The sequence below is a fragment of the Hypanus sabinus genome, chromosome 9, assembly GCF_030144855.1.
Source record: "Hypanus sabinus isolate sHypSab1 chromosome 9, sHypSab1.hap1, whole genome shotgun sequence".
NCBI lineage: Eukaryota > Metazoa > Chordata > Chondrichthyes > Myliobatiformes > Dasyatidae > Hypanus > Hypanus sabinus.
The window spans coordinates 159,682,509-159,695,393 of NC_082714.1; the positions used below are offsets into that span (position 1 = coordinate 159,682,509).

At 44.3% G+C, this 12,885-nt stretch overlaps 2 protein-coding genes across 4 annotated transcripts in view; one reads left to right on the forward strand and one right to left on the reverse strand.

The window, feature by feature from the left end:
• The window catches only part of LOC132399972 (serine/threonine-protein kinase 3/4), a 331,476-nt gene that overhangs the window by 256,669 nt on the left and 61,922 nt on the right, over positions 1-12,885 (forward strand). The window lies entirely within an intron of this gene.
• Positions 1-12,885, reverse strand: part of si:dkey-43k4.5 (potassium voltage-gated channel subfamily S member 1) — a 37,531-nt gene that overhangs the window by 8,086 nt on the left and 16,560 nt on the right. For both annotated transcript variants that reach the window (XM_059978792.1, XM_059978793.1), the window contains exon 3: positions 678-1,672. In XM_059978792.1, the coding sequence (XP_059834775.1) occupies positions 678-1,643 (966 nt within the window). In that variant the 5' untranslated portion in view covers positions 1,644-1,672. The remainder of the gene's footprint in view (positions 1-677; positions 1,673-12,885) is intronic.

Consider the following 12,885-nt stretch of genomic DNA (forward strand, 5'->3'; position numbering starts at 1 on the left):
TGATCAGGAGATGGCAACTGGAATCTCTGGGACACATACTAAGGAAAGAGAAGCTCGAACAACTTGCAGTGACAGGAAAATCTGATGGAGGAAAAGGTCACAGTTGGCAGCTCATGATGTTCATGGGTTACGTCAAGGGATGGACATGCAAAAGTTTTGTAGAGCTTATTAGAACTTTTCATATTAAAGACAGATGGAAGACCATGATCACCTAGGTCATATGCCATGGGAATAATGATGATAATGATGAATCACCTTAAAATTATGCCCCTTGTATTAGCCATTTCTTCCCTGTGATAAAGTCTCTGGCTGTCCACTGGATCTACACTTCTTATCATCTGGTACACCTCTATCAAGTCACATCTCATCCTCCTTCACTCCAAAGAAAAACACTAGCTCTAGTTCACTCAATTTTTCCTCAAGACATGCTCTCTAATCCAGGCATCCTGGTAAATCTCCTCTGCACCCTCTCTAAAGCTTCCACATCCTTCCTATAATGAGGTGAATAGAAGTTGATATAATACTCCCAGGAAACAAACACAAAATCCTTGAAAAACTCAGCAGGTCTGGCAGCGTCTATGGGATGGAATTAACAGTCGAGGTTTTGAGCCGAGACCCTTCCGCAGGTGTTGCCTAATCAGGGTTTTATAAAGCAAACAGAAGAGATTCCCTCTAACCTTTAAGGTTGCCCCTAACGATCGCAGTCCCGTAGAGTGGCGTGCTAACTTGAGCACCCGGAAGATCCTCATCAGCCGGAGGATCTGGATAACTTTCCCCAAGTTCTCCAAGTCCATGGACCGTCCAAAGATCAGGTCCACCAGCAGGGTGATATAGAATGGGAGTACTGAGATGATGTCAATGATGTTGAGTGGGTGGAAGCAGAACCTCTTGACGTTGGGGGTCAGGAGCAGCCGTGAACACACCTCCATGGAGAACCAGGCAATGCAGAAGTACTCCACGATCTGTAGCCTGGGGTCATCGATCTCCACCCCAAATTCATCGAAGTGCTGATACTTGGACATGCTGTGAATGCACATGGTGGCGATGGAGCCCAGCACAACGCTGATGGACATGAAGCTGAAGAGCCTGCTGGGGATGGAATATCCAGGGTTCTCCAACGTCAACCAGAGCTGCTTCCGGCAGTTTCCGTACTTCATCCCTTCGAATCTCAGCAAGTCCTGGTTAAAATTGGAGATGTCATCCGGGGAGGTGTCAATGCTGCTGACGTCGCTCTCCTCATCCCAGTTCTTGCGTCTGCTCTCAGTCTTGCGCTCGTGGTATCGGTAGCTGCAGCAGGAGTCCAGGAAGAACTCGTTGATGCCCCAGTACTCGATCTCCTGTGAGAACGAGAAGACGCAGAGCTCCTCCATCAAGTGCAGCTTCCCAGTCCGGTAGAAGTTGAGGACGTACGGGAAGAGCCCCGGGTGCCTGTCGAAGTAGTACTCCCTCTTGGAGACGTCATAGTCATCGCAGATTCGGAGGATGGACTCCTCCGAGTCACAGGTGAGTAGCTGGCCAAGCCTGGTATTAGGGAACTTAGACAGCGTGCTGGAGCTCAGCTTCCTCTTCAGCCCTCCAACGTTCACATTAATAGCTTGATCCTCAAACTTAGGATCCCAGGTTCGAGATGTCTCATTCACCATGGTAACCAGGAGAACAGATGCGGAACCACCTGGGAATGGACAAAGGGATATGGTTACACCAAACCATGGAGTTTACTGGGAAACACACTGGGAACAGAAAGTGTCCTTTGCCCCTCACCTGCAAACAATCAATGGCCACTTCATTAGGTACTCCTCTACCTCAGCTCGTTAACGCAAATATCTAATCAGCCAATCACGAGGCAGCAACTCAATGCATAAAAACACGCAGACTTAGTGAAAAGGCTCAGTTGTTGTTCAGACCAAACTTTGGAATGGGGAATAAATGTGATCGAAGTAACTTCCACATTGGTGCCAGAAGGGGTGGTTTGAGTATCTCAGAAATTGTTGATCTGACATTTTCATGCACAACAGTCTCTTAGAGTTTACAGAGAATGGTGCAAAAAAAGCAAACAAAAACATTGAGGGTCAGTTCTGTGGGTGAAAACGACTTGTTAATGACAGAGGTCAGAGGAGAATGGCCAAATTGGTTTAAACTGACAGGAAGGTGACAGTAACTCAAATAACCACGCATTACAACAGTGGTGTGCAGAAGAGCATCTCTGAATGCACAACACATTGAACTTGAAGTGGATGGCCACAGCATCTAGAGACATGAAAATACATTTCCTGTACCTAATAAAGTGGCCACTGGCTGTAGAAGTGGATACGATAGCCTCATTGAAGAGATATTCAGACAGACACATGAATAGGCCGGAAATTGGGGATATTGACCATGTGCAGGCATATGAGGGTGATTTAATTTGGCACTTTAGTTGGCACAGACATGGTGAATGTGATGCCTACTAATGTTAATCCCACTCTGGAAGGTGGAATTTAAACCGAGATTGGCGTAGACTTAAGCTGAGAGGTGAAACATTTATTAACCTACAGCCATCAGAAAGTTCAAAGTAAATTTTCAAAATAACATATATGTCACTATACACAACCCTGAGATTCATTTTCTTGCAGACGTTCATAGTAGAACAAAGAATTTCTATAGAATCAATGTAAAACAACACACAAAGATTGACAATATCCAAAAGACAAACTATGCAAATACAACAGAACAACAAATAATAAATAAATAGCTAGATTGATTGTTTGATAGATACTTAGATACATACAATAGATAGATAGACAGATAGATAGATAGATAAACAATACTGAGGATGGTTCAGGCTCCTGGACCAGCATGGGCCTGTAGGGTGGATGTGGAGAGGATGCTTCCTATAGTGGGGGAGTCTACGACCAGAGGGCACAGCCTCAGAATAGGGAACATCGATTTAGAACAGAGATGAGGAGGAGGGTGATAAATCTGAGGAATTCTTTGCCACAGATGGCTGTGGAGACCAAGTTATTGGGTATATGTAAGGCGAGGGTTGATAAGTTCTTGATTAGTCAGGGTGTCAACAGTTATGGAGAGAAGGTAGGAGAATGGGTTTGAAAAGGATAACAAATCAGACATGATGGAATGTTGGAGCAGGCTTGATGGATTGGAGGACCTAACTCTGCTCCTAGGTCTAATGGCCTTATGGAGGATTTCCAGGACTGGTGGGAGCCACAGGGGCTTGAGTATATTCTGGATAGAAATGAATACATTATAATTTGGAACTGTTAACTATAAATCGAGCGAATGGTGGAAAACTTCAGGATTGTAAAGCTGTGATGCTGTAATCACTGAATAAACTTCCTTTGGAAAAGTGAAAAGTCAAAACAAGAAGGGTGAGACTCCCTCAGCGCAGCCCTGTACCATCAGTCCAGAATCTTATGTCCATCTCTCCTGGGTCCAAGATGATGAGGCAAAAACGTAGTGGACAACCAGACATCTTTCCAGGACAGAAATGGCTAATACGTGGGGCATTATTTTAAGTGATTGAAGGAAAGTAGAGGGAGGACATCGGAAGTAGATATTTTACACAGAGACTGCAGGGTGCATGGAATGCACATCCAGAGCTGATGGGAGGGGCAGATACATTAGGGACATTTAAGGGGTAGGACATGTTAGATAGGAAGACAGATGAAAGGAAAATGAAGGGCTATGTAGGAGGGCAGGGTTAGATTGGTCAGCACAACATTGTAAGCTGAGGGGCCTGTATTGTGCAACACTGATCTATAGTACAATGCAAAAGTCTTAGACACATGTAGGGTGCCTAAGACTTTTGCACAGTACTGTATTTGTCAACGTGGAGTGGAGAGTGAGTTTGTAAATCTGGCAGGGGCAGAGGATATTGGGAATGATGAGGGTGGAGTACTGCAGCAGAAGTGTGGGACAGATGCCAGAGAAGGAGTGCCAGGCTGAGGGTGGTGTGGGTGCAGACACACCCAGCCCTAAGACACCTGGCAAGGTCATTTGATTCCAAACAATTGGATTATTGATTGTTACAGAATGTCTCTCTGGTGCTTCCCACTCCCTCCCCTCTCACTTCCTCTTTTCCCAGTCATGATTCCCCTCTCCTTGCCCCTTTCCCCACTGTCAGTCCACAACAGATACCCCTATCAGAATCAGGTTTATCATCACTCACATGTCATGAATTTGTTTTTTTCTTTTGTGGCAGCTGTACAGTGCAATACATAAAATTACTTCAGTACTGTGACAAAGTGTTTAGGCATCCTAGCTATATATATGTGCCTAAGACTTCTGCATAGTTCTGTAAGATCTAAAAAAAACATTTATCATTCTACTTAAGTTCATGTGACAATAATAAATCAATTTACCAATTTAATTTTGGAAGAAGGTGCTGAAGGCTATAAAGAGATTGTGCAGATGCTGGAAATCCAGAGTAACACAGACAAATTGCTGAAGGAACTCAGCAGGTCAGGTAGCTGCTATGCTTACTCCTACATTACTCCACTAACTGCAAGGTGCTTTGAGCTGGTCTGAGGTCAAGAAAGTCATCAGCTGAGACAGCACTGAAGGAGGTGACTCAGCCCTTCCTGTCTGAGGAAAGTGCTGTTAGATCCGATGATATTGATCCAGAGATTCTTCAGAAGTCAGGAATGAGGCATAAATCTTGAAATTATAGCCTTGTTTTGTTAGGTGTTCATAACAGTGAAAATAATGGTAACCAACTCACTCTACTGTGAGGGAGAGGGAGAGAGAGAGAGAGAGAGAGAGAGAGAGAGTGAAGGAGGTGAATAACAAAAAGACAAAGAGAAAGAAACTGTGGTTGTCTTATAATAAAAACCAGCTGACGAGAGAGATAAAGAACAATCCAGTGATGAGAAGTAACCAATTAAATAGTCGGATTCTGTGGCATGATATCTGCTGTAGAAAATCTAAGAAGCCTCTAGAAGAACATATTCAGTTATAGCAGGTTCTGTATTTTTCCAGAAGCTTAGAAATTATTGGAAAATTCTCTGGACAATTACCCCCATATAGGTGATTATATAGGATTCACACCACCAGCTTCAAGAAAGGTTGCTACCTCACAACTATCAGGATCTTGAACAAAAGGGAACAACTACACTCACTTGCCCGTCCATTGAGATGTTTCTACAACCAATGATCTCACTTCAAGGACTCTTTATCTCATTATCTCATGTTCTTGTTATTTATTGCTATTTATTTCTATTTGCATTTGCACAGTTTGTTGTCTTCTGCACTCTGGTTGATCTTTCATTGATCCTGTTATAGTTACCATTCTATAGATTTATTGAGAATGACCACAAGAAAATGAATCTCAGGGTCGTACATGGTGACATATATGTACTTTGATGATAAAATTTACTTTGAACTTTTGATCTTTGATTATGTAAGATATGTCTTCTCTCTTAAGAGGGACTTGGCACGAAACATCAACTGTTTATTCAGTTCCATAGACGCTGCCAGACCTGCTGAGTTCTTACAGCATTTTGTGTGCATTGTGCTCTGGATTTCCAGCATCTGCAGAATCTCTTGTATAAAGGAAAATAACAATTTTACACTGCAATCCAACAGTGGCATCGATCTAATTCTGTAAAGAGATCTTCAGGCAAACGAACCCAGGCACAGAGTAAACTCAAGACTCGAAAGTAGAAAGTAATATTGAGGATTTATTTAAAGAATGTAACAGAGGAATAGACGCACTTACTCGAGAGGGGTAGCGTGCACAGAATGACAGATCACTCGGAACCCAAATTCAGGACTCAGTGATGAACACTAGTGGTGAAGAATGTGAACAGTGCATATAACATGGGAACTCCGTGTATATCAAAATCAAAACTGAATAAACTAAAAACAGAATGCATGAGGAACCCACATTCAAAAACACAAGCGGCACAAAGAACACAAGGAAAACCTAACAACTTAATCAAGATCTCCGGCACAGTAGCCTAGTGGTTAGCACAATGCTTTACAGTACCAGCAACTGGGGTTCAATTCCCACCACTGCCTGTAAGGAGTCTGTAAACTTTCCTTGTGAGTGTGTGGGTTTCCTCCAGGTGCTCCAGTTTCCTCTCACTGTTCAAAGACATACTGGTTGGTAGGTTAATTGGTCATTGTAAATTGTCCCTTGACTAGGCTAGGGTTAAATCAGGGGATTGCTGGGCGTAACTCAAAGGCTGGATCTCAATAAACAAACGTACAGATAGATAGGTAGATAGTTAAACAAATCAATTCTGCTCAGGTGTGCTGGAGCGCCAAGTCCAGGAGTTCTTCGTCCCCCTGCATTGGTCCGAAGAGTTCATGACAAGTGTCTGCTTTTCTCCTGTAATGTACTGCATATACCGGGTTCACAAGCCAAAGATGTTATTGGCAACTGAAAATAAGTACCAAAGAGATAAGGAGCAGGAGACTGTGTTAGGGCCTCTTCTTTTTACACTGTGTATCAATGAATCAGATTATGGATTAAATGGTTCTGTGGTTAAGTTTGCGGATGACACCGAGATAGATGGAGGAGCAGGAAGTGTTGAAGAAATGGAAAGGTTGCAGAGAGACTTGGTCAGTTTAGGAGAGTGGGCAAAGAAATGGCAGATGAGATACGATGTTGAGAAATGTATGGTTGTACATTTTGGAAGAAGAAACAATTGGACAGATTATTATTTAGATGGGGAGAATATTCAAAAATTGGAAGTGCAAAGGGACTTGGGGGTACTAGTGTAGGATACCTTAAAAGTTAACCACCAGGTTGGATCGGCAGTAAGGAAAGCGAATGCTATGTTGGCATTCATTTCAAGAGGAATAGTGTATAAGAGTAAGGAGGTGTTGATGAGGCTCTATGGGGCACTGGTGAGACCCCATTTGGAATACTGTGTGCAGTTCTGGGCCCCCTGTCTTAGAAAGGATGTGCTGATGTTGGAAAGAGTTCAGAGAAGATCCACGAGGATGATTCCTGGAATGCAGGGACTAACATATGAGGAGCGTTTGTCGGCTCTTGGACTGTATTCATTAGAGTATAGAAGAATGAGAGGGGATCCCATAGAAACATTTCGAATGTTGAAAGGGTTGGACAGAGTAGATGTGGAAAGGCTGTTTCCCTTGGTGGGTGAGTCCAGGACAAGAGGTCACAGTCTTAGAATTAGAGGGTACCCATTTAAAACGGAGACGAGGAGGAATTTTTTTAGCCAGAGGGTCGTGGATTTATGGAATTCGTTGCCACATACAGCTGTGGAGGCCCAGTCACTGAAGGTTTTTAAGGAGGAGATTGACAGGTATCTGATTGGTCAGGGTATCAAGGGATATGAGGAAAAAAGCCGGAAATTGGAACTAGACGGGAGAATAGTTTAGCTCATGGTGAAGTGGCGGAGCTGACTCGATGGGCCAAATGTCCTACTTCTGCTCCTTTGTCTTGTGATCTTGTGACCCTCTGGCCTGTCACACCTGCTCCGCCATTCAATAATATCATGGCTAATCTGGCTCCACCAGCCTGCCTTTTCCACATAACTCTTCATTTACCTATGATGCAAAAACTAGCGAGCTGTGTCTAATATGTTTAATGAGGTATCCTCTACTGCTTCCCTGGGCAGAGAATTCCACAGATATGCAGGAAATATTCAACAGGCCATCTGTCATGATGAATATCTTTGAGTTGAAGCCAATCTTTGTGGTTGATTCTGACTAAACTGCTGAGGGGTTCCAGGATTCCCTGTTTTGATTTCAGATTCCCAGCATCTTGGTACAGTAATTGTTTTTGTTACATATACCGGGATGCAAGAAAGATATCAATAAGGTTGAAAGAGTACAGAGAAAACTTACAAGGATGAGGCCAGGGCTACAAGGAAAGGTTGAATAGGTTAGGTCTTTATTTTCTGGAATGTAGGAGAAGGAGGCGAGGTTTGATAGAGGTATACAAAATTATGAGGGGCATAGAAAGGGTAAATGTAGGCTTTGTCCAGGAATGCCTGAACGCTGGAGAAGCTCAGCAGGTTACACCTATGGGAAGGAATAACGAGTCCACATTTCAGGCTGAAGCTTTTTCCATTGAGGTTAAATGAGATTGGAAGTAGAAGTCATTGGTGAAGGGTGAAAGGTGAAATATTTAAGGGGAAGATGAGGGGGAACTTCTTCACTCAGAGGGTGGTGAGAACGTGAAACAAACTGCTGGCGGAAGTGGTGGATGTGGGTTCTATTGTAACATTTAAGAGAAGTTTGGATAGATACATGGATGGGAGGGGTTAGGAGGGCTATGGTCCAGATGCAGATTGATGGGGCTAGGCAGTATACCAGTTCAGCACGGACTAGATGGGCCAAGTGGCCTGTTTCTGTGCTGTATGACTCAATGATGTGAAAAACTTTGTTTTGGATGCCATCCATACAGATCATTTCAAAACATCAGCGGCATCGAGGCAGTACGAGTGAAAGGCATTAACTGAGCGTTGTATACTGTGCTACGGTTACAAAGTGCAGTGTAGGCACACAGCATGGTACAAGTGCAAGGATGAGGTAGGTTGTGAGGTCAAGAGATGCCTTTGAACCTGCTTCCGCTGCCAGATCAGATCAGATTAACACAGCATGTTCTTACTTTCTCAATATGATCCTTGAGGCTACCGACGCCCGTTCCACCAGATTAAATTTCACATGGTCTAAACACTTCGGCATTGTGAATGCATTTTCTAAACCTCCCCTTATTTCACCTTTGATATGACCATTTGTCCTAATCTCACCCAACCTGAGTGGAAAAAGCCTGCCTGCAATTACCCTATCTATACCCTTCATATTACAACCCGATGGCATGGACATTAAATTCTCTAATTTCAAGTAAACTATCCTCCCTGTTCATTTTTTTCTCTCCACTTTCTCCTACGCTCACCACACACCCCACCTGCCTGCTTTGCTCCCCTCCTTCCATACAATTTCCCAATATTTCCATCTGCCCTCTCCAACTGGGTTCTGTGCTCCATCTTCCTGTCCTCTCAGAATCCACCATCTGCAGCTTCTGTTATCTCCCAGCCTCTGTCACTATTTCCACTCTCCACTCCTCTGTTTGCCTATCATCCCTCCTCCCCTAGATCCACCTATCAGCTTCTGCATCTTTCTCCACCCTTTCCCTCCATCTCCTTACTCTGGCTATCTCCCCTCTATCTTTCTAGTCCTGAGGAAGGGTCTCAACACAAAATATCGCCAGTCCGTTTCCCTCCTCAAATGCTACCTGACCTGTTTAATTCCTCCAGAGTTTTGTACTTTTGTCTCCTCTAGCAAACCAACCTCACTACAGATTACTATCACAACCTGTAACAGGCAGGATGGCATGCTTTAAGATAAGTCTATAAGACATAACAGCAGAATTAGGCCATTTGGCCCATCAAGTCTGATCCGCCATTCAATCATGGCTGATTCATTTCCCTCTTAATCTGATTCTCGTGACAACTCCCCATAACCTTTCATGCCCTGGCTAATCAAGAACCTATCAACCTCTGCTTTAAATGCACCCAGTGAATTTGCCTCCAAGCTGCCTATGGCAATGAATTCCATAGATTCACCACTCTCTGGCTAAAGAAATTCTTCCTCATTCCTGTGCTAAATGGATGTCCCTCTACTTTGAGTCTGTGCCCTCTGGTCCTAGACTCACCTGTCAAAGGAAACATCCTCTTCACATCTACTCTATCGAGGCCGTTCAACATTCAATAAGTTTCAATGAGATCAACACCCCGCTCCCGTTCTTCTAAATTCCAGTCAGTACAGGGAACAGAGCCTTCAACAGCTGCTCAGATGTTAACCCTTTCATTCCCAGAATCATTCTCATGAACCTCCTCTGAAACCTCTCCAATGTCAGCACATCCTTTCTTAAATAAGGGGCTCAAAGCTTCTCACAATACTCCAAGTGAGGCTTTTAAAGCCTCCTTGCTTTGATATTCTAGTCCTCATGAGATAACATTACATTACAAACTCCTTTGTTACCACCAACTCAACCTGCAAATTAATCTTTTGGGAATCTTGCACAGGGAGTCCCAAATCCCTTTGCACCTCATAATTTTGAAATTTCTCCCCATTTAGAAAATAGTCTATGCTTTTATTCCTTCTACCAGAGTGTAGGACCATGCACTTCCCGATGTTGTATTCCATCTGCCATCTCTGCCCATTTTTCTGATCTGCCTAAGACCTTCTGCAGCCTCTCTGCATCCTCAAAACTATCTACCCCTCCATCTACCTTTGTATCATCTGCAAACCTGGTCAGAAGGCCAGCAAAGGGAAGATGAGTGGAAGGTCATCCCAACTAGACACTCAGGGCACAAATCGCTAATACTGGTGGGGGGGGGGGACATTATTTTAAGGTAATTTCTCAGTTCTTACCTCACACAGAATGCTGAAGGAGCTCAGCAGGTCAGGCACATCTACGGACATGAATAGACAATCAGCATTTCAGGCTGAGAACCTTCTTCAGGATTGAAAAGGAAGGGGGGAGATGCCAGGATAAGAAGGGTGGAGGAGGGGGGTGTGCTGGGGGACAGATGGAGTACATGCTAGAAGGTAGTAGGTGAAGTCAGGTGGGTGAGGAGGGAAGAAGTTGGAAGTGATAAGCAGAAAAGGTAAAGGGCTGGAGAAGAAGGAATCTGATAGGAGAGGAGATTTGTCCATGGAAGAAAGGGAAGGAGGAGGGATACCAGAGGTGAAAGGCAGATGAAGAGAGAAGGTAAAAGGACAAAATGGGGTAGTAAGGAAGAGGGAAGGGGAGGGGGAAAAATATCAGGTCTTAAGATATTTTAAATATCCAGAGGATCTCGACCTAAAACGTTGACTGCCCATTGTAGAAAGTGTAGGGGAAATATCAGAGTCTGGTTTTTAACAGAGCGTGGTGGGTGTGTGGAATGTGCTGTTGTGGTGTACCAGATAGATTAGGGACAGAAAAGAAACTCTTAGACTTTTAAACTCTTATATCATTTCATGATATAAAATTGGAGGATTACATAGGAGGGTAGGGTCAGATTGGCCTTAGAGTAGCACCAAAGTTCAGACAGCATCATATGCCGTAGGGGCTGTACTGCACTGTATTGCTTTGTGTTCTATGTAAAAAATTATTGTTTTCAGGATTCTGCATGCTTGCTTTGCAAATTCAAAGTGACAGATGCAGAAATCTTCTTCAGTTAGAATTTATGTCAATAACCGCAGGGACCACAAGTTATTCTGTCAAGCAGTGTGGCTTGGGGCAGTGGTGAAGCTGCTGTGCAGATCTCGCTGGGGGCTTCATACCATGTGTTGTTCAGAGGAGAAGGGCAAGGAGAATGGAACAGGGGATGTCAACATAGTGTAGATCAGAAACAGGCTGTTCGCTCCTATTGGTCTAACGTCCAACCCAGAGAAGGCCAACGTGCCCAAAGCTCTTTTTATCAAGTTAAGTTTATTGTCATTTGACTATTTGCCTGTATATAACTTATATCACCATATAATTTATGTAAAAATGAGACAATGTTTCACCAAACCAGGATGTAAAGCACAGTAGTACACAAAACACACAATAACTTATGAAGGTAGGGATAACATCTACAGATGAATTACACATAAATAGCAAGCTAAAGTACAAATATTATGTATTGTAAGGTACGGAACTGGAGACACTCAAATACTATGCGGCAGGGAGTTCAGAAGCTGAGTGGCCTGAGGGAAGAAACTGTTTCCCATCCCGACCGTTCTTGTTTTTATGTATCATAGTCTCCTGCCTGATGGTAGAAAGTCAAAGAGGATGCTGGATGGATGGGTGGGATCCTTAATAATACTGAGGGCCCTGCGTAGGCAGCGCTCCTGATAATTGTCCCCGATGGAATTGTAGGGGGACGCCTATGATCCTCTCAGCTGTTCTCACAGTCCTTTGTAGGGATTTCCGGCCCAATACTCAGCTGCTCCCATACTAGATGGAAATGCAGCTTATCAGGATGCTCTCAATGGTACTCCTGTAAAACACCGTCAAGATGAGGGGTGGGGAGCCTTGCTTGCCTCAATCTACTTGGGAAGTGGAGGTGCTGCTGTGCTCTGGTTCAGGGATGAGGTGTGGTCCCTGGAACTTGGTGCACTTTACTTTCTCTATGGAGGAGCCACGTATTTTCAGAGAGGGGTGGTTCATCTGCACCTTCCTAAAGTCCGCAGTGATTTCCTTTGTCTTCTCCCCATTCGGACTTAGGTTGTTCCTCTCACACCAGTCCACTTCCTCTCTGTACTCCATCCCATCATTGTCCTTGATGGAGCCAACACTGTTGTGTCATCTGCAAACTTGATGACACAGTTTGCTGGATCCTGCAACATGGTCATGCAACAGCAAAGTGAGCAGCAGGGGGCTGAGCATACAGCCCTGGGGAGCACCAGCGCGTAACGTAATGGGACTAGAGATGTCGTAGCCCACACGGACTGACTATGGCCTTACTGTTAAAAAGTCCCAAGAATCAAGTCACAGAGGGAGGTGTTGAGACGCAGCGAGGACAGTCTCCATACTATTTTCTGTGGTATGACATACCTGCCTGTGATTGGTGGCAGGGTGGAGTTACATCTCTACCAAAGGAGGTGTAAGGTGCTCCTTCCCTCCGCTAGCCTTGAGGCCACCTTCAGACAAGGTGTAGCAACTGCTTTGCAGCACACCCCCCCACAATCAGGGTCACGTGAAGCCATGGGGGCAGGTGGTGGATGGTTGTTTGAGCAGCCGGTGCAGATCACAAGTCCTGGTTATGCGACCACTGACACCAGGCAGACAATCTCTGAAGAGTTTTGATAATGGCTGGGGTCACCCGTTTTGTAAAGACACTGCCCATAAGAAGGCAATGGCAAACCACTTCTGTAGAAAAATTTGGCAAGAACAATCATGGTCATGGATAGGACCATGATTGCTCACGTCATACAACA